At 54.1% G+C, this 22,567-nt stretch overlaps 9 protein-coding genes across 9 annotated transcripts; 5 read left to right on the top strand and 4 right to left on the bottom strand.

The window, feature by feature from the left end:
• Positions 1-78: 78 nt before the first annotated feature.
• On the bottom strand, positions 79-1,758 carry Triagg1_9621 (uncharacterized protein; the record flags this gene model as incomplete). The annotated part of the gene is made up of 1 exon (XM_062904599.1): positions 79-1,758. One exon carries the CDS (start codon positions 1,756-1,758, stop codon positions 79-81), a length of 1,680 nt encoding a protein of 559 aa, XP_062751438.1.
• Positions 1,759-2,954: 1,196 nt separating this feature from the next.
• Positions 2,955-5,135, top strand: Triagg1_9620 (uncharacterized protein; the record flags this gene model as incomplete). The annotated part of the gene is made up of 7 exons (XM_062904598.1): positions 2,955-3,161; positions 3,259-3,583; positions 3,645-3,746; positions 3,819-3,867; positions 3,941-3,996; positions 4,060-4,600; positions 4,667-5,135. 7 exons carry the CDS (start codon positions 2,955-2,957, stop codon positions 5,133-5,135), a joined length of 1,749 nt encoding a protein of 582 aa, XP_062751437.1.
• Positions 5,136-5,453: 318 nt separating this feature from the next.
• On the bottom strand, positions 5,454-7,236 carry Triagg1_9619 (CAZyme family GT4; the record flags this gene model as incomplete). Its single annotated transcript, XM_062904597.1, has 4 exons — positions 5,454-5,635; positions 5,697-6,684; positions 6,744-6,879; positions 6,968-7,236. 4 exons carry the CDS (start codon positions 7,234-7,236, stop codon positions 5,454-5,456), a joined length of 1,575 nt encoding a protein of 524 aa, XP_062751436.1.
• A 636-nt stretch (positions 7,237-7,872) lies between these two features.
• Triagg1_9618 (uncharacterized protein) lies at positions 7,873-8,952 on the top strand (the record flags this gene model as incomplete). The annotated part of the gene is made up of 1 exon (XM_062904596.1): positions 7,873-8,952. The coding sequence occupies one exon, from the start codon at positions 7,873-7,875 to the stop codon at positions 8,950-8,952; it is 1,080 nt and encodes a 359-aa protein (XP_062751435.1).
• A 233-nt stretch (positions 8,953-9,185) lies between these two features.
• Positions 9,186-10,040, bottom strand: Triagg1_9617 (uncharacterized protein; the record flags this gene model as incomplete). Its single annotated transcript, XM_062904595.1, has 2 exons — positions 9,186-9,701; positions 9,762-10,040. 2 exons carry the CDS (start codon positions 10,038-10,040, stop codon positions 9,186-9,188), a joined length of 795 nt encoding a protein of 264 aa, XP_062751434.1.
• Positions 10,041-10,550: 510 nt separating this feature from the next.
• Positions 10,551-12,715, top strand: Triagg1_9616 (uncharacterized protein; the record flags this gene model as incomplete). Its single annotated transcript, XM_062904593.1, has 3 exons — positions 10,551-10,689; positions 10,786-11,591; positions 11,660-12,715. 3 exons carry the CDS (start codon positions 10,551-10,553, stop codon positions 12,713-12,715), a joined length of 2,001 nt encoding a protein of 666 aa, XP_062751433.1.
• An 851-nt stretch (positions 12,716-13,566) lies between these two features.
• Triagg1_9615 (uncharacterized protein) lies at positions 13,567-14,886 on the top strand (the record flags this gene model as incomplete). The annotated part of the gene is made up of 1 exon (XM_062904592.1): positions 13,567-14,886. One exon carries the CDS (start codon positions 13,567-13,569, stop codon positions 14,884-14,886), a length of 1,320 nt encoding a protein of 439 aa, XP_062751432.1.
• Positions 14,887-15,463: 577 nt separating this feature from the next.
• Positions 15,464-16,096, top strand: Triagg1_9614 (uncharacterized protein; the record flags this gene model as incomplete). Its single annotated transcript, XM_062904591.1, has 1 exon — positions 15,464-16,096. The coding sequence occupies one exon, from the start codon at positions 15,464-15,466 to the stop codon at positions 16,094-16,096; it is 633 nt and encodes a 210-aa protein (XP_062751431.1).
• A 1,120-nt stretch (positions 16,097-17,216) lies between these two features.
• On the bottom strand, positions 17,217-19,288 carry Triagg1_9613 (uncharacterized protein; the record flags this gene model as incomplete). Its single annotated transcript, XM_062904590.1, has 5 exons — positions 17,217-18,022; positions 18,096-18,512; positions 18,583-18,650; positions 18,713-18,811; positions 18,897-19,288. The coding sequence occupies 5 exons, from the start codon at positions 19,286-19,288 to the stop codon at positions 17,217-17,219; spliced, it is 1,782 nt and encodes a 593-aa protein (XP_062751430.1).
• Between the last annotated feature and the right edge of the window lie 3,279 nt (positions 19,289-22,567).

The raw sequence follows: 22,567 nt of genomic DNA, 5'->3' as shown, positions 1-22,567 counted from the left end.
CTGCATCACATCAAGATGAATAGAGGTGAAGGAGTCGAATGAGAAAACTTTTGTCGTGTTATTTCTATAAAAACCCCCTTAATTATCTATCCTGTTCAAAACAGCAACGCCTTCAACATGACCCGTCTGGGGGAAAAAGTCAAATCCTCTCAGGCTCTCAATCTCATACCTCTTGCCCTCGCCCTCGCCCCTGACCAAGACGCCGACGTCGCGCGCCTGGGTGTGCACGTTGCAGCTGACGTAGACGACCCTCCTGGGGCCGAAGCGGCGCAGCTGGCCGAGGAAGTCGGCGTCGCAGCCCTTGCGCGGGGGGTCGAGGATGACGGTGGTGTGGTCCGGGTGGTAGGCGACGCTCTTGAAGAGCTCGCGGGCGTCGGCGGCGATGAACTTGCAGCGGTCCTCGCCGAGGCCGTTGAGGGCGGCGTTTTGGCGGGCGGAGGCGATGGAGTCGGCGGCGATGTCGATGCCCGTGGAGTGCTGGAAGACGGAGGCGAGGGTGATTGTGAAGAGGCCGGAGCCGGAGTAGGCGTCGATGAGGTACTTGATGTCCGAGGACGAGGACGAGGACGAGGACGAGGGCAGGACGTGCTGCTTGATGTAGTCTGTGAAGATTGGCAGGATGGAGTTGTTGTTTTGGAAGAAGGAGCCCGCGGGGTTCGTGAAGTGGTGGTCGCGGATGTATTCGTGCGTGGTGGCTTTGGAGTCGGTCTCGCAGGTCTTGATGTCGATGCCAAACTCGCTGTCGTTGCGGACGGTACAAGGAGCCAGGCTGTCGGCGGCCGGGGCGGCGTCATCGCCAGAAGCATCGACGGGATGGCGCTGGGTGTTTTCTCGCAGGAGGATCGTCGCGCCTCGCTGGTACTCGCCAAACTCCCTCTGCATCCTTTCCCGTTCGCGCTTCATGCCCAGCCGGACGACGTCGGTGCCGATGGGGCAGTCCTCAATGTCCATGACCTTGCGCTGGCCCTTGCGCATGAAGCCAATGTCGGGACAGCTGTCGAACTGGGGCTTGGGGCCCTTGTTCCTCTTGTGCGGGCGGAACCCGGGAGGCCCGTCAAAGTGAGGCGTCAGCTTGGTGCGGTAGCCGTACTGCAGCGGGCTGCCGACGGTGTCGAGGACGGCGGGCACCAGCTCGGCCGGGAGGTTGGCGAAATTCCGAAAAGCCTTGTCGACGATTCTGCGCTTGCGGCGGAGCTGCTCGGCGTAGTCGAGCATCTGGAACTGGCAGCCGCCGCAGGTGCCAAAGTACTTGCACTGGATGCGGGCGTCGTCGCGCAGCGGCGAGGGCTTGATGATGGAGATGAAGTCGGCGACGGTCTGGTTCTCGCGCCGTAGGTGGCGGAACACCTTGACTTTGGCGACGTCGCCGGGCACGGTAAACGGCACGACGTATACCTGGTTGGAGCCGGCCCTCATGGCGAGGCCATCGCCGGTGGAGGAGAGCTCCAGGACTTCGACTTCGGTCTCGGTTCCTTCAGCTGGTAGGGCTTCTTCTTGCGTCTCGGTGGCTTCGCCGTCGGCGGTAGCATCGGTTTCGGATCTCCGTGATTCTAGCAGTGCTTCGATATCATATCGCAAGACCTCCTCCGAAGACCCTTCGGTGATGTTCTTTTCTCTCTTCGTCTTCTTCTGCTTCCAGCTGCGGTTGTTGCCGCCGGGATTGGGCCGCTTGGGCCTGTTGCCATTGGCGCCATTGCTGCTCGTCTGGGGCGCGGCTGGAGGGGCTGGAGGGGCCGCAGAGGCTTGAGCGGTCGCCATGAATGCCGACGGACGAAGAAGGCGGACGGGTGGTGGTCGTAGTCGGCAAGGCTGGAGGACAAGGCTGGCGATGGTGGGATACGATGAGAAGGGTCGTATCGGGCTTCTCATAGACGATGCGGAAACCCCCGTCGCAATTGAAGAATGGCGGATAGCACAAGGCACTCAGATGTCCTGGAGGAGATCCAACGGTGCTTTGTATCGTTTCAATGCGCTACCGATGGCTTCCTTCTACTGTGTCGAATATCTGTACAGAGTTTTGCCTTTGCATCTACGAAGGGAAAAAAAAAAAATCCATGCACCCCAAAAAGTTACTTGATATGGAAGTCCGTACACGGTAGACGAGCTGCAATCCGCCGCCTCTGATTGGCCGCGGCTGCGATAAGACATGCGGCATGGCTGATAGGCGGTCACAGGGGACTCGGAGCCTATTTTGGCACTAATTGGCGGCCTTTTTGGGCGTCACGAGGGCACTGGTTAAGCCAAATCGACGGGAAGCGTGGCATTGGATCCAGCTGACTGGCATATTGCGGAGACGAACGGTCCACATGTGGCACAAACGGATATTTGGGTGAGTTCGTGCTTTTTGGGTCGGTTGAGGTGATGAGGCCGGTTCTGCGGGATTGGGGATCCGGTATACTATGGCGGCGTCTGCTGTCCCTTCCAGTAAGCTGTTGTGACTCCCGACTTCAACCACAGAACCGCGGTTAGTCGCTTGTTTCACCGGTTTGGACCTCGCGGCGCCTCGTCGTGTTGCACCAACAACGTTCAGTCAGTTCTTGTAAGTGAGCGAGTGCCCCGCGCTTATCAAGTAGTCCGAGTCAATCCAAGTCGAGAGATAACGGACGCCCTTCCCGGCAATTATGTACATCCCCCGGGTCTGCTGAATACTATCGTCCTTGGAATCTCTTGTAATTAATAATAAACCGGTGCTAGTACATACTGTGACAAACGCGCACGCCGACGTTCCGGAGCAGACGCCGACCACCCATCCTTTTCCTTTGTGCAGCGCAACTCCCAACATGAGTGAGTAACATCCCCAACCCTCCTCTTTTTCATCTCATCTTTCTCTCATCTTCTTCCCTCCGTCTTTTACAATATTCGTCTGTAATAATAGGACAACTTGCTTTCTTCTCTGCATTCTCATATACTGCACTTGCTTTGCTCTCATCTCTTTGCCGCCTTATTGACAGATAATGTGGGTAGAATCGCCGGCTGTTCGTGGCCCCCGGCTTCTGGGATCGCTGCTCCTAGCCATCACGCTCCCCCGTGCCATCACCGTCCAGGCGGCTTCCATTCCGCAGGAGGTCATCTTCCAAAAGGAAGCACCAGGGCACATCGGCGGCGTCGCCAGCGAGAGCAGAGAATGCAGCGCCATAGGCAGAGATTTGCTGGCACGAGGGGTATGTTGCGTGCTAAGACTATGATTTGCGAAAGATGCCTCACCCGAAACCATCACCACAATCAGCAGAACTGACCTTTTGCTGTGTCTTCATTCAGGGTAATGCCATCGATGCCTTGGTCGGCACGACATTCTGTGTTGGCGTTATTGGCATGTATCACTCAGGCATCGGCGGCGGAGGCTTTGCCGTGGTCCGCGATGCAAACGGCGAGTATGAAGCCATCGACTTCAGAGAAGCTGCGCCGGCCGCGGCCTTTGAGGACATGTACAAGAACAACGCCAGCGCAAGCATCCGCGGCGGACTCGCTGTCGGCGTCCCCAGCGAGATCAAGGGGCTCGAGTACATGCACAACAAGTACGGCGTCCTCCCCTGGAAGACGGTCATGCAGGGCGCCATCCATGTGGCTCGCAATGGATTCCGAGGTAGATTTGCTTTGGTTCCCCTGAAAGATTTTCAACGTTGTGCTGATTCGAGTGGCGATAGTCTCGAGCGATCTTGTGCGGTACATGAGTACCACGTTCAAGGCGGACGGAGGGACTTTTCTCACCAAGGATCCCGACTGGGCTGCGGATTTTGCCCCTGACGGTGCGTCTAGAAGATTTGAATCTTCTTCTTTTTTTTTATGAGATGATCTAGACGCTAACTAACTTGTTCTAGGGGATTTGGTCAAAGAAGGTGCCTGGATGACGCGGAAACGCTACGCAGAGTAAGCCAGCCACTCGTTCCTTGGACTATTAAGCTTCGGATAGGATAGAATGCTTACTTGTCCATTCTTCTAGCACCCTTGAGAAGGTTTCCCAGCATGGCTCTGAGATATTTTATTCCGGAGAACTAGGTAAGCCTCAAGCTGACATGTGCCGCTGTAACAGGTTCTAACAACTCATCTGTCAACGTATAGCCGAGACCATTGTCGACTATGTTCGACGCACCGGCGGGACAATGACCCTCGACGACATGACCAACTACAAAGTCGTCATCCGTCCCGTCCACAATGTCACCTATCGAGGTCTCACTCTCCACGGCATCGGTTCCCCCGCCGGCGGCGCCGTCAGTCTCCAGATCCTCAAGATCATGGAGCGGTACGACTCGCAAGACTGGTCTGACCAGGACCTGTCCCGCCATCGCCTCGCCGAAGCCATGCGCTTCGCGTACGCCGCCCGAATCAGCCTCGGCGACCCGGAGTTTGTAGATGCCGACGTCGAGGGCTTTGAAAAGGAGATGCTCGACCCGAGGAACATTGATGCCATCCGCGAGAGGATCTGGGACAACCAGACGCATCCTACCAAGTACTACAACCCAGAGGACTTTTACGTCCCCGAGAACCACGGCACTTCGCACATTGTGGCTGCTGACAAGTCTGGCATGGCCGTCTCCTTGACGACAACCGTCAACCTCCTTTTCGGAGCCCGAATCATCGAGCCCGAAACCGGCATCATCTTGTACGTCTCTCTCCCGTGAAATCAAAACTTGTACAACACCGCCACTAACTCTGTGTCAATCCCCAGAAACAATGAAATGAACGACTTCTCCATCCCCGGCGTCAGCAACGAGTTCGGCTTCGCCCCCTCCGTAGCAAACTACATCCGCCCCGGCAAGCGTCCCCTCTCCTCCATCACCCCCATCATCGCCGCTTTCCCCAACGGCACTCTCTACGCCGCCATCGGCGCCGCCGGCGGCTCCCGAATCATCTCCGCCACGGCCCAGGTGCTATGGCACGTCCTCGATGACCACGACGCCACTCTGGCGGGTGCTCTGCGGCGGCCGCGCCTCCACGATCAGCTCATGCCGAATACCGTCCTGCTGGAAGAAATGTTCGACGACCAAGTGGCCTTGGGATTGGAGAAGAGAGGCCACAACGTGACTTGGGCTCGACCAGGTCTAAGCTCCGTACAGGCTGTCAGGAGATTCACCGACGGTGTGTTTGAGGCGGCGGGCGAGCCGAGACAAAAGAACAGCGCGGGATACACGCTGTAGAGATGGGCATGGAGTTTTGTGAAACGGAGCGTATGGACATGGGTCAATGAATAGAGGTTAGACATTGCAGTGATACCATTAGCATTAGCGCAAACATTTGGTTCTTCTTCTTGAATATGTTCGTCTTGCCGCTTTTTTATTCTATTCTCGAGTTCTACCCATGGCGCAATACTGCCTCCGTAGTCTCTGCCCCAAAAAGCAAGCAATGTCTATACATGTACCCTCCGCTAACCAGTCTATCAATAAAAGAAAAGGGGGTATCTCCTAGTTCTATATACCTAGCATTCTGCAATAAACACGAAACCAAACCATTATTCTTCACCTTCTTCTGCAAAGTGCCACCAGCCGGTCCATCTGCACCAGCCACTTGCCTTCAAATACCTCCTCGGAGAATCTCTTTGCCGATTTCCTCGCGCGTAGGCGCATCGCCAGGGGATCGGGAAGCGAAAGGGCTGCTTCGTATCCTGCTGCAAACTCGGCTGCAGTTGATCCGTGGAAGCCTGTCATCATCCCGTTAGTTTAGTGTTCTCTGTGCCTAGCTTTATTGTTCTCTAGACTTACCCGTTGGCTGACCATCAACTTCGGTGACAATGTCCAGCTTGGGGCCACCGCTATCGTGGACCACGGAAATCAACCCGGCGGCCTGGTATTCCACGACGCCGATTCCAAAGTGCTCGTTCCACATTCCATTGACGCCCACGGAAGCCTTCCTCGACCAGTCAAGAATCTCTGCCCAAGAAGCATTGATATGAAACAGGACACGGTCCTTGATACCGAGCTCATTCGCCATTAGCCGCAGCTTATAGACCCTCTTGGAGTCCGAGTCATCTCGGACGCTTCCAATCAGGACCAGGCGTGCTTTTTCTGCAGCTTCCGTCTTGGTCTTCACAAAATCAGCAAAAGACTGGAGAACAAGCGGGTGGTTCTTTTCAGGGCGAAACTGCGCAATGTAGATGAGAATCGGCTCTCGTTTCTTTTCGCTCCCCGCGGAAACGTCGACCTCCTTCTCGAACTCGCTGACGGCCACCGGGGGATACACGACAGCAATTGGGTTTTCTCGGTCCTTGCCTCGACGGTATGGACCCCACAAGCTCTTTACATGACCCTGGGTCCATGTGGAATTCGTCATGACAACGTCGATGGATGATCCAACAATAGAGTAGAGAAGAGCAAACAAATGCCAATATGCCTTCTTCACCGCCCCCTTGGCCCCGGTGCCCCGGCCAGCATTGACTCCCTGGGAGCCCACAGCAGATGTAGGATCCAGAGATTCCAGCATGTCGGTAGAGATTGTCGGATAGTGTACATAGGCGCCGGTGGGCACGCTCCGGAATAGGAGCTTCGAGAGGCTGAGTGCAAATGCGTAACCCATGGTATCAATAAAAACATCGGGCACCAGCAGGGAGAAGGCATCCCAGGCGAGTACTATCGAACCCAGAGACTGGCCCAGGAGCGTAAAGACTGGCCACCTTGACGCAAGAACCCAGCGTGTCTTGGAGAGGTCGAGGAATTGGACAGTCGGAGCGTGGAGCTGGATATTGAATCGAGTCTACATCTCAGTTTAGTCTGGCAGGCTCTCCGTGTCTCATCTTGATATTGGAATCTCACCTTGATCCGGTTTAGAACCGCACCTTTGGTTAGGGTGCGATCTCCGGTATACACAAAACACTTGGCTCTCGGCCATCGATCTTGCGTCGCACGAATGGCAGCCCACAGAACTCGCTCTCCGCCACCTCCAGCATTGCTGACGCGGTGTTAATGAAATGCAATGGGGAGTCATCGGAGGCACGGCAGCGGAGGGAGGGGCCGCGGCCACTTGGAGAGAATCATACCAGAAGGGGTGGAAGAAGCCAACTACTCCGTCCCAGTCTTTGGAGTCCTTGAGGTTGCCGTTTGCATCCAGGGAATCATTCGTTGTGCTGCCTGACTCTGGGCGCTGTTGCAGGTATTTCTTGTGTTCTTCATCCATCAAGCTGACCAGGTGCTTTCGCGTGCCATCTGTCTTGACTCGCAATATCCATCCGACGCCAGAGGCGATGAGGGGAAGAACAAAGAGCAGAATCAACGGCGAGGTGGCCACAAAAGTCGCAAAGATGGCCATTGAGTAGGAATTAAGCCCAAGAGCAGAAGACGGCCGGCTGCATGTCGCCGCCTCTGCCGAGCACTTGTCCGCCATGGGCAGGCCGGGAAACTCGCCCTCGCTCTGTCTGATACTGGCGATGCCTGGTTTGGGGGTCGAGCTGCTGATTTCTGGTTATTTATTATGTAGATGCCCGCAATGCCACACGCCTTGACGCGACAGCAGGTGGCATTGCCCGAGACAGGGACAATGGAAGAGTGAGAGGTTGCAGAAGGGAAGAAGCATGTGGGGGAATCTGCCTGTATGACTTGCTACTAATGTACGAGTATTGACAGCTTGTCCAGGCCAGTTTGGGACCACTATGAAGCCACTGTCAAGCAATCCTGTGGCGCCAGCTTCAGGCAACTGTGGCTTGAGCGCTGAATGGATTTCTTCGAGACCCACTCACGGGACCTCATCACGCTCAGTCTTTGTTCTCATGACGGCTAGGCTTCTCTATTATTCAGTATATTACAATTGGCCATGTGCTGGATCGAAACTTATCAATCAATCGATGGTATTGTGAACACACAACCTTTGACTGACCTGATTCTGGGCAATTAGAGTCACATTCTGGTCACATTCTCACTCCCATCGGCTTCAAAGCTATGACCGGCCATGGCTTTCTTCAGCAAATCAGTCAAGGGCATCGCCGCCCGTGGTAGCAGATTTTCACCTTCATCTTCACCTTCGCCTTCACATCTCGCCCAAGTCCCCTTTCCTGCAATCCGAAGCAGAACCAGTTCCATCCCAGGACGCCGCAGCTTTCACCTGAGCGCCGTAGGAGATGCCGTCCTGTGGACCGCTGACAGCATCACCTTCATCCACCATGCCGGGCTGCCCTGGTTCATCTCTATTCCCCTCGTAGCTGTCGGCGTCAACTTTTCATTTCGACTCCCGATTCAGTACTACACAAGACGCCTCGTGGTCGCCAGAAACAGATTGACGCCTCTTGTCACAGCCTGGAACTCCCGACATGCGGCGACCGTGCCTCAGGGCCAAGGTGAAGATGCTGCCCGACTCTGGCGGTTGCGGGTGGCTGGCTTGACAGAGAGGTCCCGTGCGCGGATATATAAAAGCTGGGGTGTCCAGAGATGGAAGTCATTTGCCCCTTTCCTGAGCATGGCGCCCTTCATTATCGTCTCGGAAGCTCTGAGACGCCTTTGCGGTGCCCCCACGGGATGGCTCAGTCATTCATTCGGACTGGTGGATATCCAGGCTGTTTCATCAGCCGTAGAGATGTCTCGCCGCTATCTCGATGAATCCCTGGTGGACGGTGGCTGTCTCTGGTTAACAGATCTGACTGCCATGGACCCTTATTATGCGCTTCCCGTCATCTGTTCGGCACTGCTTGCCCGGACGTCATGGGGGAGGTTGTCAAAGGACCAGCTTCGGGCCTTGCTGAGTGTCAGCCCGCCTCAGATGCCACAAACACCAGCTACCAGGATTCGGACGTCTGTAGGCCGAACACTTCTCTTAGTCCCTCTCTTCCCTATCCTCTTTGCCGACCTACCTAGCGCAATTTTCTTGTACTGGGCATCGACATTTGCCCTCAACGATGTCAACGAGGCCATCCTAGGGAGACTATTTCCACAAAAATCACCGGCATCTTTAAAGCCTACACCGAAGCCGATGGCAGTACTGCCATATCTACGAGGAGTGGTGGATTCCAAGGAACAGCCAGGTCCGAATAGATAATAAAATTTTGATTTCAACGCGCTCAAGGTAAAATTCCAAAATTGTCCAAAGTGATCCGAATCCTACCTATATACATCTTCGAAAAAAACGAGGTCAGGACACTGTATAAACCGGCCATAAAGCACGCCTAAACAAAAGAAAAGAATGAAGAGAAGGAAAGAAGGAAAGCAAAAACTCCTTGTAGAAACAATAATCACTAATTAGCCCGGTGTATCGTCTCGCGCAACTCGCCTTCAGCCAATAAAGATGGCCAGAAGCACAATGGTCAAAATGACGGCCATGATGAGTAGCAAGCAGCAGCCCTTGTTGCGCGCCGCCTTTTGGTATCGAGCTGCTTGACGAGTCTCCACGTCGGCGCCGCGGGTGCTTTCGTGGATATTCTCAACGGTATCAGAAATGGTAATGAGCTGCTGGCCCTGCTCGGTAACAATCTGTGCCACTTGCTTGAATAGCACATTCAAGTCGCCAACGCCCTGCTCGATGTTCCGGATTTCCTCTTCTCGCTCGATGATCAGGGCTTCCTGGAAATCCACCTCATCCTGTGGGGCTAGTTGCGATAGTTGCTGCTGCTGTTGCAGTTGTAGCTGTTCCTCCCCCCCGGCGCCAGATATTTCTGATGCCTGCGCCTCTCGGGCTGCGGTGATGGATGCGCGCTCTTTTTCCAGAGCCTTCCTCTGCAGACCCTGGAATTCCTGGAGGGCTGTCTGAAAATCGCTCGAGACCTTTGTCTGTTCGTACTTTTGTTGTTTCTAGCAATATGAGGTCAGCCCATCGTCATTTCGCATGGCAAGATGCAAGCGCAGACGTACGGTAAGGTCCTCCCACGTCTGCAGCTTCTTCACGCCATCGCCAATGTCCTTGCAAATCTCCCGAGACTTCTCCATTGTGTTGTGAACCCGCTCCCGCAAGCGAGGGGTATCTTTCTTGGTCCCCAGGACGTTGACATCGTTGGCAAGCTTGCGGTTATTGCTCAGCAGGGACTGTAGTTTGTCCTTCAGCTCGTACTGAAGGTCTTGGAACGCAGGGTCGTCGGTGTAGCCGGCGCCGCCCTGGCCGGCCTCGAGGTTGGAGAGTCGGTCATATGCCATGGTCGCGGCGGCTGTAGAAACGGAACGGGAAACGCGAATAGGGGAATCTGGTCCGTATTGCTGGTATATAGTGTATAATCGCCGCAGAAGGATGGAAGCTGACAAGAAGCGATGCGATTCTAGCGCTTGCGAGCAACAAAGATGGCCAAGACGAAACCGTTCGGTATGCAAAAAACGGAAGATGAATGAAAGCCGCTGGGACGATGGGGCTCTACGTAACCTGTTGCGACGGCCGAGTTACGACATGCATGCAAGTCACTCGGGCGATGGCGCGCCAATCAGAGGCGACGCCATCCATTCCACTTTTGCTTATCGCCACGTGACGCGCGCGGATAGAGCCAGGCTTGGCGCGTCTAGCGCAGCTCTGCTCAGCTTCTGGTTGCTTAGCCGGTGATTTTTCTTTTATTTACTCCCGTGCATCTCGTCCGCCCGCTCATTGATATCCCATCTCGTCGCCAGCGGCCTTGTTCGACCCGACGTTCCATTGCTCCGAGGGAATGCGCCGCGACCATGGCGGGCACACAAACGCGGCGAGCCCCCTACAAGGACACTCTGCAGCCGGCGTTGCATCGACGCTTCTCCTCAACAGCTAGTCTGTTGTTGGCCGTGTCGTACCTCGAATCGATCCTGCTGAGCAGCTGGGACTCCTGTGAGAAGCCAATCCCTCTTCCCGGCCCTCTAACTGCCTCTCTCTAACCAAGGGCGGGATGGAATGCTACAGATTTCTGGTCCTGGTTCCCTCTAGGCCCGGCAGGCTTTCGAACGCTGCTGCTCTTCACATGCGGCCTCACCATTCTCGTTCTCCGAATCGCCTTTTACCACGTGGGCATCAATACGACAGGCTCGGGCCTGCATCGCTTTGCATCTTCACTTCTCAGCCCCCGAACGTACGAGACAGCCTTTTGGTACGGTACTTCGAGTCTGCTCTACTGCGCCATCTATCTAGGAACGACAGATGAGGACTCAAATCTTGGATGGATCACATACTTTAGTGGCGACCGCGCCAGGCTAAACGAGCGACCCGTCTTCTTGGCCTGCTACATGATCACGTTTGCGCTTGTTCAGACTATTGAGCATCACAGACATGATACCGACCGTCTCGATCTCGGCGCGCTGGAAAGGAAGCCTGCGGCGGAGCAAAAGAACGCGGGTATCATATCAGGATCCCTTCAAGCTGTTCTGGAGGAGCTGCCGATGGCCCTAGCTGAATGCTTCAAGCTGGCACTCATGTCTATACCCGGGACACTCATCCTTTACTTTTTCTTCCTGAGATCGTTTGCCTGGTCGTGGACTTTGACATTCCTCCGTCCGTTCTACAACCTGCCCAGGACTAACATGCTTCCATCGTCTTGGCCCTCGGACATCTATCTTTTGGCTCGTTGTGTTTTGGCAGGAGTTGGTGTTGGATTCTTGTGGGCGGCCGGTAACAAGGCCTTCTCGATTTTCATGGTTAAGAAACCTCTGAAGAACGACAACCCCTTGACGTCTGACTCTAAGGACCCCAACGGCAGTCTACTCAACGGTCTGAAGAGCAAGAAGCTCTCCATCAAGGTAAGGATACGAAATCGGGCCAATATCATGTATGATGTCTTGAATGCTGACAAATGGAATCATAACAGTCCTTTGCCATGTGGGAATTGGCCCTCACAGCGCAGAACTATGGGCCCCGAAGGCAAAGTATTTTCAACGACATTGACCGCCAAGGTGGCCCCATGTGGTCTCAGATATACACAATCTGCATGGAGACTCTCAAAAGCATCGAGTCCAATGTTGATGCCTATGGGCAACCAGCAGCACACGTAGCTCCGGAAGCCGCACAGATTGAAGAAAAGCAACGCTCGTCAGCTCCGTTGAGGGACGATGCCATTTTCACCAGCCAGTCTAGACAGGCAACCCTTCGGACTGGGGTTGAAAGAGCTCTGGACAAACTTGCACGGAACCCCGGCTCAACACCCGCTTCAGAGCTTAGCCCTATCGCTCGCAAAACCTGGCAGAATGCCAAAGACCGAGTGCTGAGCAAAGAACAGCAAGAAGCAGTCTCTCCTGACCATTTAATGGACCAAGCCAGACAGGTGGCCATTCGCCTGATATCAATTGGATGGATCGGCGATCTCATCCGACAAAGCTTCCGAACGCAATTTGCCGCCGCAGTCCTGGGCGGTCCATCGGCCGAGCCAACCTTGCACGCAAACGCGGCCACTGCACTCTGCCAACTGGCGGTGCACAGCTTGGCTGAGGACTCGTATGGCAACGTTCACAGAGATGTCCCCAGCATAATCCGCACCCTGGCATCGATCATCAAGAAAGTGGAGGGGTTGAAGGCACAATTTCCTCTGCATTGGACCGACGTAAGGGGATCAAAGGAGTGTCCCGAGGTGGACGAGCTGGTGGAGGCGTTGAAGACTGGCTTGGAGCAGGTCATTTCCAAATTCGAGCCCTACAGCACTGATCTGAGGCTCACGCCTACCGACTTGCGGATCGCAAAGGAAGCCATTGGGAAACCAGAAGTGCAGAAGACCAAGGCGAGAGAAAGGACGCCCGAGCCCAAAAAAGCCTCCATTGAGACAAGGACGAATGGAGATCGGGCAGAGAGGAAACCCGCACGAGCAGACTTCAAGCGGGTAGAGTTTAAACGGGTAGAGTTCAAGGAGCCGGAGATGGAGCAGGTTCGGTAGCGAAAGCAGGGCTTTGTGAGACGAAGACGAGCTGGATGAGCAAAATGTACTTATAAAATGGGAATTCCTTGGGGGGTGTCATGAATGTCGCATATCGCATGAAGACGATACCGGAGTTTGAGGGATCACTATAATCAACAATACCAAGACACCTGAACTGCATGCTGGCCCGTAGAGAAACAAACAAACAAACAAACAAAGAGAAGAAACAAACAATCGAAACAAGGAAACAAAACAAGACGAATCAGCAGTGTAATATCAAATATTGCCAACTTTGGTACAGCTACACAAGGCAAAAAAGTACCAGCCAAGCCAATACTCTGCTGCAGGGACCAGCACACAAGCGTCTCAGCCACACAAAGTCACGAGTTGTGAACCCAGCAAAGCTGGGCAAAGGTATCCACGATTAGCGGAGCAGGTCCCGCGTACCTTGCATTGCACACGCGAAATGCCTGGTCGCCTAGTACATGTACATCATCGGCCATTGCGCCCCTACGACGCAGTACCTACAGTACCTCAGCATCCATTGATCCTTGCTCCATCCGAGCTCCCGACTAAAGCTTAGTAGCGAGGCGCCTGTAAATTACCTGCTGGGGCCCTGCTGGGCAGGTACAGCTGCACTCGTAATTTCGTCCTCCTGACTGCTTGCTTGTTCCTCCTGACAAACTCTCCTCTCCTCTCCCCCCATGACATGACGATATCGCCCTTTTGCCTCCCCTCAACAGCACTTACGGCAGCGTCTCGGATGATTCCCCAGCAGCCATAGCCATGCGACCGCGATTGTTCTCGTTATCCGAATCAGAAGGGCGGCGACGAATCAGTTGAGACCAGCTCCCGGGCGCGTTGTCGCCATGGCGCATCACAACCTTTTCTTGCGTATCCTCTACAGGTCCCTGTACCTGTTCCTCTACGTCGTGCTTTGCGGCCTGCTTCTCATTACGCCGAGCGACGCCATCCAGCGATCCGTGGTCAACAGGCAGTGGTACAACATCTGGATCATCGCGTCGGGCTACGTCGTCACCGTCTTCATCGTCGGCTTTGTCTACGTTGTGCGGCTGTACGTCAATCGGACGGTGCTGGCGTCGATCCCCAAGTCGTGGGTGCCCATCGACAAGGGCGACGTCAAGGAGGCGGTTTATAAGGTGATTGGGGCTGGGCTGAGCAAGAGCTCGGCGATTGCGTATGCTGCGCGGCCAAGGGTTGACGAGGAGATGATGGGGGACGATCAGGATGAGGACGACTTGGAGGACGAAGCGCGCACGCGAACCAAACTGATGGCGTGGAAGGAAGAAGCACTGGAACGAGACGAGCCGATTCCCATGCCGCCGCATCGTCCCGTCTGGGGCGTCATCGAACACTGCGGCTGGGCGTCTCCCAACTCGCCGGACCTTGCCAACCTGCAGTACGGCAATGTCGTTGCTGAAGTTCCGAATCTCATAGAGGCGCAAGCGCTTCGACTTGCGCCGTCGGACCCGACCTCTCAAACCGACCCTCCGATGCTGGATCCCGAAGCTGCAGAATTGTTGCAAAGACTCCCCAGCATGAGTCTCCGAGACTACTTTGGCCATTTGGCCAGTCTGGGTGTTGCCGTCATGGACGAAACGGTGGCCGAATTCCTGTCGAAATACGAAATCGCTCGTTTCTCCACGAAACCAATCTCCAATCCCGAGTTCCGCGAGCTGATGCATCTCTTTGCGGAAATCTTGCGATCGATACAGCCTTTGGACCCCACGGTCCTGGATCACCTATATGAAGAAGACGAAGAGGAGGGGGGGAGGATGCATAGGATGGCGACACCAGAAAGCGACATCGACAACGATGCTCCTGCGGAGACGATTCCGTCTACTCCAAGAACTATATCACGACCCTCCACGGCTAGTACTCAGCGCTCTGTTCAGAGACGGACAAGGCGGCGCACCAATACATATCGTACGGCGCCGAGTACACCCGGCAGCAGAAGACACATGGACATGACATCAGGCAGCGTCAGCACCAGTGGCTTTGCGCAGATGCGACGCACTTACACCTCCAGCCAGCACTCATCAGCCGCCAGCCTGCGATCCAAGTCGTCGGATGGCTCAGGATCCGTCATCCGTCTGGCAGACAGTGGGGACGCCAGTGATCTGCCATACATTCTTTCCTTGACGGAATCAACGGCGACGAGATATTGAGTCCCAGGCTGCCCGGGGGGGGAACTTGACGAATGCTACGCTGCGATGGGTTTGTATTAAAAATAGACTGTAACTTTTTATCGATGACGGCTCCAGAGGCCAGAGAGGATACGAGAGGGTGAAAAAGATATCGAGTACTTTTGTGATTTTAGACGAATAATTATATATACATAATTTCATTGGCTCAATCGGCCATAATTTTTCTTTTACTCCGTACATTGCTTTCACAATTCTGTTACCGTGTACTCCGTATTCGCAAGAATGATTGATTGATGTTTCTAGAAGCAGGCAGCTGTTTTCCCAACGGAGTAACTAAAAAGACCCCACTGAAGCTCCCAGTGCTCAAGAGTGACGCTACTCCAACCTTTTTTTTTTCTTTTTCCCAGCGACTTTTGTCCTGTCATTCGATATCCTCCTCACATTCGATAAACCCAACCACGGATTTCTCTCAAAGTTTCTTGCGCCCATTGCCATATCAAATTCAATCCAAGATTCACACAAACAATGCAGTCATAACAGCGACAACCCGAACATAATCCACCTCAGAAATCAAATCCATCTCAGCATCTTCCCAACAATGCCGCCAACCTCGTCAAAACCACCTCCCCTCCCCCTCGCCCCCGACCGCGCCGCCATAGCCAACAAAATCTCCCTGCTCCTATCCAACCGCACATCCCTCCTCAAAACACTCAACCCTTCCTCCTCTCCAACAGCGCGGCAAACGACGACGCGCCGGCATAATGTCAACGCAGACGACATTGAGCAGCTTTTTTCGGGGCCTCGGCCCAACGAGGGCGTGGGCTACGTTGCCGACCGGAAAGCCGCGCCTGCGACGGAGGACAGGATGCTGAGGCGGAGGTTGTTGGGCAAGGGGCAGAGGAATGGGAAGGGGGAGAAGAAGAGGTTTGCTGTGGAGAGTGAGAGCGATGAGGAGCCTGGGAGGAGTGGGCTGGGGAAGAGGAAGAGGAGGAGGAGGGAAGTGGGAGAATCTGAGGAAGTGGGAGAAGAGCTGGGGGGGGATGAGGTTGAAGATGAGGGAACTGGTCATGTTGAGGATGCTGCTCTGGTACTACAACAACAAGAAGAAGAAGAAGAGGTGATGGCGGATTCCAACGGCGGGGATGATGCGAAGCGGAATAAGAAGAAGAAGAAGAGGCAGAGGGAAAAAGAAAAGCAGAAGCTGAAGAAACTCGGCAATGCCTCATCATAATTCTACCAATTCCTTCATCCTCAAGGAGCTTCTACCAATTTCTCATCATCAAGAAGCTTCTACCATTTCCTCACCACCAAGAAGCACAAAAGAACAAAAAGCGGCCAATATCAAAAATATTATAACCATCCTATAATACTTTTTTTTACCAACAACATAAAAACTCACGAGAGATCTCTCCTATATACTTTATCCCCACCATCCCTTCCGAAAAAGAAATAATATCTCTCAGGTCAAACCCCCTCTCACTTCTCCTCCCTTGATATTAACCGCCAGAACAGCAATCTTTCCCCTCCTCTTCCTTTAGCTTCTCTTTGCTGTTCCCTTTCGCGAGAGCCACATCATCTTCAACCCGACCAAAAGAATCTAGACCTTTCCATCCTGACTTTTATGCCTTTCCACCAGGCTAAAGAAGAAACAAAAAAAAAGCCAGTTTCCTCCTCTTACTACGACGGTCAAAAAGCAGTAGTCCAAATCAGATCCCAAGATTTTTTTAAAAGATTCAGCAACTTTTGTTCGGCGTTTCAACGACGGATAGGGAGGGTAGCCTCAAGACGTGGTAGGATATGAGATATTTCTAGCAGGCCATATTCCATCAAGGATCGTATTAAGAGGCTCGATAAAAAAATGATTAACGCCAACTGATGTCGTTCCCTGGTAATGTCAAATAGACATATTAATCAAGAAGAAAGGGGAAAGGCGAGGTAGCTCCACAAATTGAAGTATGTTTTTTGTAGTGTGCCATGGAGGTGGTCAAGATCCAGTCCAAGGATGTTGTTTGTTATTATACAATCGAAAGTGAATGCGAATGTGTAAACTCGGAAACGGCCGTCACCTTTGAGCGTAGCTCAAAGAATCTGATCGGCCGTGATGCTGCCATGCCTAAGTATCCAATCTGGATTTGCAAAACAATAAAACATAAAAAAAGTAAACCAAGAAAAACACTAAAGAAAACCGAAGAAGAAGAAAAACATGCGTGAGGTATTGATATTTCTTTCAAACGCCAGCCTCAGAATGCGACCCCTTGGTCGTAAAGCAGCGCCAGAACTCATGCGCCGTGGTCATGATCCATCCTTCCTTTCCATCCGAACGTTACATGCCCGAGGCTTTCGACACCGCATCACTGTCTTCGTTTCCGCTTTCTGTCATCGTCGCCACGGGGATCTTCGTCTTCGTCTGATCGTTCAGCAGTATCGCTAGGGTTGAGAATATGCGCCATGCTCCCTCTCCTGGTAGGAGGCGCCGATGATTCCTTCAAGGCCCCAATCGTTTTGCTCTCGCGGTTCGATGCCGAGTTCCACGACCAGCTGCCAAACGTGTCCGAGCCACCGCTCGCGCCATTAGAAAAGGGGACATGTGGTGGCGTCGCGGGCCGTGAGTGGGGGTGGCCGTGAGTGGGCGGAGCTTGCAGGGAGAATGAAGAGAGAGAGTCTCTTATCCTCAGATCCTCTGGCGCAAGTCGGTTGGGAGACTGAGGCCACACGGGCGGCGGCACAGTTCCTGACGGGAAAGGAGGCGCATTTGGTTGCCATCCGTGTGCGCGAATGTCGGCGGCAGTATGGCGTCTAGCCAAGCTGTTGGGAACTGTCTCCACGTTGGAAAGGGGGTGAGGACCCGGAGGCGGAGCCGGCGCGGCATTGCGCAGAGGTGAAGATCCAGCACCGCCGCTGATGGATCCGTAGGGTCGTCGCGTGCCGACGGACAGGTTGGAGGGAACGGCTGGGCGGTAAGATGGCTGGTTTCGGCCCTGTGGGACGTTGAGAGTGACTCGTCTGGTGTCATCCTGCGGTAGCTGTCTGGGCGAGACGGGCGCGTTGTCGACAGTGCCGAAGAACTGTTGCCGGGCAGAATATACGGGTTCGTGTGGCTCGTCGAGTGAGCGCAGCATTTCTGCTTGCCTGACCATTTCGCCCTGGATCGACAAGACTTGAAAGCGTTCATGTTAGCCTCATCATATCTAGCTTTTTTTTTGAGCCAGATTGTTCAATGTGTGACGTACCATCTCGATGAACAGGATTGTCCGGAGGCACAAGCGACAGCAGTCCTTTGGACAGTTCCTGGTTGAAGTAGAGCAGTCGACTTAGTGTCTCCATGACTGCTTGGTTCTTAACATGCATGTAATGGGCCGATTCTTCGCTTCTCTGAAGTCTTGCCGCCGTATCATATAATGAGTGCTCCAAATTGGCCAGTCGAGCGTCAATGCTATCTGGCGGGACCTGAACAGGCTCGACTGGAGTGCCGGGTTGAGAGGTGGAGGTCTTGGGAAAGGTGTTCTCTCGGTTGACGAGAGCGTGTCGGCTCGCACGACGCTTGATTTCTCGAAGACCAACGAGGTCGCCACGCTTGAAGTTGCCGTTGCCGTGCTTGAACTCCCACAGAGTTGTTTCGGGGTTGCCGGTATGAAATACGTCCCGTTCTAGATGAGAGTGTGAGCACCTCTGTGCTTGGTCTGTTCAAGGATTAATGTAAACGGAAGCGGTCGGTACCTTTATGAAACCCATACATGTTGAGCTGCCGAACAAAGGACGAGATGTTGGTGTGCTTGAAGTATTGACTAAGAGGGCGAGGGTGAGCACATTCGTCAGGCCAGAGGCTGTTTGTCGAGGGGTTGCTTACGATAGTACCTTGGAGAAGTCGGCCGAGGGGGACATGACGAAACTTTCGGCGGATGATGACCACGAGATGAGATGTTGTATACTGGTATCCTCCAGCATGCTGCTTGCACCATCAGTAGCCGTCGCTAGGTCCGGGGGCACCCGGCGAGTTGACGAAAGGGAGCAGAGGGGTTCAGGATCCTCACTTGTATAGCTTGTGGATGAAGGCAGTCTGGACGATTTTGGGCTGATGAACAGCGGCCGCGGCGGCCGGAGGAGGCGCGGGCATGTTGATTGAGGTCGTCACGGCGGTGTGCTCCTGCGGCGATGTGTTGCCGGGTCGGGAGACGGCCGGCTTGCCATTGGCGCCAGGGTCGGAGTCGGGGCCGTGGGCGGTAGGCGAGTTGTCCTCTGGCGATGTGCCCTCCATCGGATGGTCGACGGGACTAGGTGGAGACATGCTGATGGTAGGTGGCGGTACGGAGACGGAGATGGAAACGGGGACGATTCGGGAGCCGGGCGAGTCTTGAAGTCTATCGATTGCCGGAATGGATTTCTGAGAGGTCTCAGTCCTGTGGGCCATCTGTACTGTCCCCATTGCGGTCAGCCAGCGATGGAATGGGATGTCCAGCGTGTGAATTGGGGAGAGTGAGGGGGTGGCAGGGGGGGGTCAGAGAGAAGAAGGTGATGGTTCAGGATTTGTAGCGGCGTCGAGGAGGAGAGGCGGGATGTGAGGAGGAAAAGCGACGGGCGGGCAGGCGGGCAAGGAGGCGCAAAGAAGAGCTCGGAGCTGCGACAACCGGCATTGGCTAGCTCAGGGAAGCTCCGTGGACTAGCTACCTGTACTCACCTCACCTCATGTCTGCGGGATGCAGCACTTTTGGGGTCGCAAGATGGAGGACAGGCGTGTCGTGTTGTTGCAGTTTGGGTGGAGTCGAAGCAGCAATGGAGATGACAAAAGTTCTCGAGTTTTCTATTTGTTCGTCGAGGGCCGCACACGCCCACACCGCAGCAGACAGACAGACGGTCTCGGTCTCGGGCTCCAGGCACAGGCACAGGCACAGGCACAGGCACACAGGCGTCGAGAGAGATCAGCCTCGCATTGGAGAGCCAGGCCCCGGGGAGCTTCTAGAAGCGGCAGCGTGTTGCCAGAGACTGCGGACAACAGCAGCGACGGCGCCGGCGCGAGGGCGCACACGGAGGTAAGCTGTGTGTGCGTATGTACGGAGCAGCTGTAATGCGCTGCACGATGCTAGTGGGCGAGGGCGAGGGCCACTAGCAGCAAAGAGAGAGAGCTCGACGATGCAGCGGCAGAGGCGACTTTTTGGGGGGGGGGCGAGGCGGTGACGGTCGAGGCACGTCCGGGAACAAGATGCGCGGGCCAGAGGAGAAAAAAAGAAACAAGGGGAAAGAGAAAAAAAAGATGATGAGGACGACGATGATGCACAGCTGCGGCCCGTCGAAACAGCAGCGCAGAAGCTCGCGTAGGGTTGATGTGTCTCAGCGACGACGGTGCAACCAGACGGAGCAGAACCGTTACGGAGGTGGGATTAACTGAGGTGTGCTGTACTTGTACATGCAATGACCGGGGGGGGGAGAAGCTGGAGGTTCAATGCTGGATCGGTATGCAGTACTTGCGCCGCCCATTATTAGATAAGTCGTGCTCTTGTACCGCAGCAGGGTGCGGCACGGAGCAATGGCCGCTGGCAGGTACCTCGAGGGGTCGGCAAACCGGACTGCGGTGTACCTTGTGGCAGTACCTACAGGTGGTGGGCGGCAAGTACCGGGTACCGCGCCTGTGCTGGGAGGCTTTAGGCTTTAGGCCGAGCCGCGACGGGGGACGGATGGAGCTGTCGGCAGCTTTTTGCGCCAGGGCTTCTTGGGGACCTTGGCAGGTAGAGATACACGGACATTGGATCGAGATACCTTAGTACTATAAAACCTACAGTCTCGATAAGATGGATGGATTCCTCATGGCGCAAGTTGAGGCGAAGAGCGAGAGGCACCAGACGGTACGCGTATCAGTGACATGGAAAGGGCTGAGCTGATGCCCGGATATCGATCTACAGCATTGGTAGAATACAAGGTTTTGCCCACCAACGAACAGAACAGCTCAAGCTTACAGCAGGTAGGTGTTCGTATTGGTTGATTGATTGATACCGATGCCGCTGTCAACAAGCCTCTTTCGGAGCTCGGGAACCCCTTCACAGGCCCGAGGTCCAGGCTTTAGGTAATGCGGCGAGCGCCTTGTACGTAATGCTGGCATGACGGAACACTTGCGGAAGGGCGTGGAGAAGCCAACATTTGACGCCCAAAGATCAGATGCAACATGACGACCGTGACCGGCATCCAACGGCCTTTGACTGACTGACGAGGTTCCCCATGATTATGATTTACACCTACTAACCATGGATGTCAAATTCTTGCTTCAACAGGGTCAGACTGCCAAGTTCCAAGCTACAGACAGACCAGGGACCGACGTTGCCCATGTTTGCCAGGCAAGGTAGCTAATCAAACCATGGCACTAAAGACACTACTCGTAGCAATAAAAGCTTGATGCTACAAAACACTGGGGAATCGGGCAAATAGAACTGAGCATTCTTCCATTTCTCCAGAGACCAGGATCACGGAACACGTACAGGTACATGCAGTACTTTGTGTCCAACCAAACTCAGTACTTGGACTGCTCATACGAGTACTAGCCGCCGCCGGCAATCTTTCCTCGGACCAGATTGAGAACTTGAATGTGTCTCTTCCTCACCAAGGCTGGGCGGGCAGATACTAGATCCGATCTCACCAGCAAGGTGAGATGGATTCAGCCATAGGTCCGAAAGAAGAGGCCCCTCCCCGCAACGAAACCTGCGCACAGACAAGGAGGCTTTTATTGGTGGCTTGCTGACAGGCCGTCAAACCGACCACAGGGAGATTTGGCAATGGATGGGGTTTGATGGACGGTGGGTAGCACAGAATCAAGGATGCAATCTACCATCTACCTATAGGTACCTTGCTTGTATGTACCTGTATATAGTGGTGGTGGTATGTACCCATCTATATACTTGGTTTAAAAAGGTCGATCCAATCATGAATACCGTTGTCAAGATAAGATGAAGCAATTACAGAAACATCATCACATGGACGTCTCCCATGAGCAAATGAACACTTTCACATGAAATTTGATGCAATCCAGAATCCAGAAAAAAGGGCTCCCTTATCTACTAGTAGCTCCTCCGTGCTAACCTGCCTTTGGTAGCTGCCCAGTCTTACGTCGGCGGCGCCAAATCTCATCCCCGTTCTTTTTCTTCTGCTTCTGAGGAGTAAAGGAGGCCGTTCTGGCACTTTTCCGTCGGTGCGTCTTTGCACGGATTGGCTGCTACTTAGTAGTTGCATGTAGACAGTTGCACGAAGCTACCTACATGCAGTACCTACAGCACCCAGTCATGCCCTGTTCTGCTCATCCAAGGCAGCCATCAGATGCATTGCCAAATTCCCATCAGTGCCAGCGCATCCCGTGATTCCGGTCCTGGCACACGCGGAGCTCCATTAGCCACAAGTCTCCATGCTAGCATCAGCATCAGATCAGCATCAACAAACCAAACCAAACCAATGGCCACAATCAACTTATTCAGCAGCCATGTTCCATTTTCCATCTTCTCCATGCTAAAACAGCTCAATGCTAGTGGCTAGCTAAGCTAGTGAGTATAGCTTCCACCTACTATGGGTACTATCTACACAATCTTCCAAGCCTGCTGCCGAAAAAGCTGCTGCCTGAATGTACTCGGTATGTTTGCCCATCAAATCCCCCCAATGGGCCCGCAGCCACTTCACCTACCTGCACTCGAACCGGTGAATTGACCTCCATTGATCCAGCAAATGCCAG

This window comes from Trichoderma aggressivum, assembly GCF_033847375.1.
Source record: "Trichoderma aggressivum f. europaeum strain CBS 100526 chromosome Unknown scaffold_056, whole genome shotgun sequence".
In the NCBI taxonomy this organism is placed as follows: domain Eukaryota; kingdom Fungi; phylum Ascomycota; class Sordariomycetes; order Hypocreales; family Hypocreaceae; genus Trichoderma; species Trichoderma aggressivum.
Note: the sequence above shows the minus strand (reverse complement) of the source record. Positions and strands in the feature narration are given on the sequence as shown.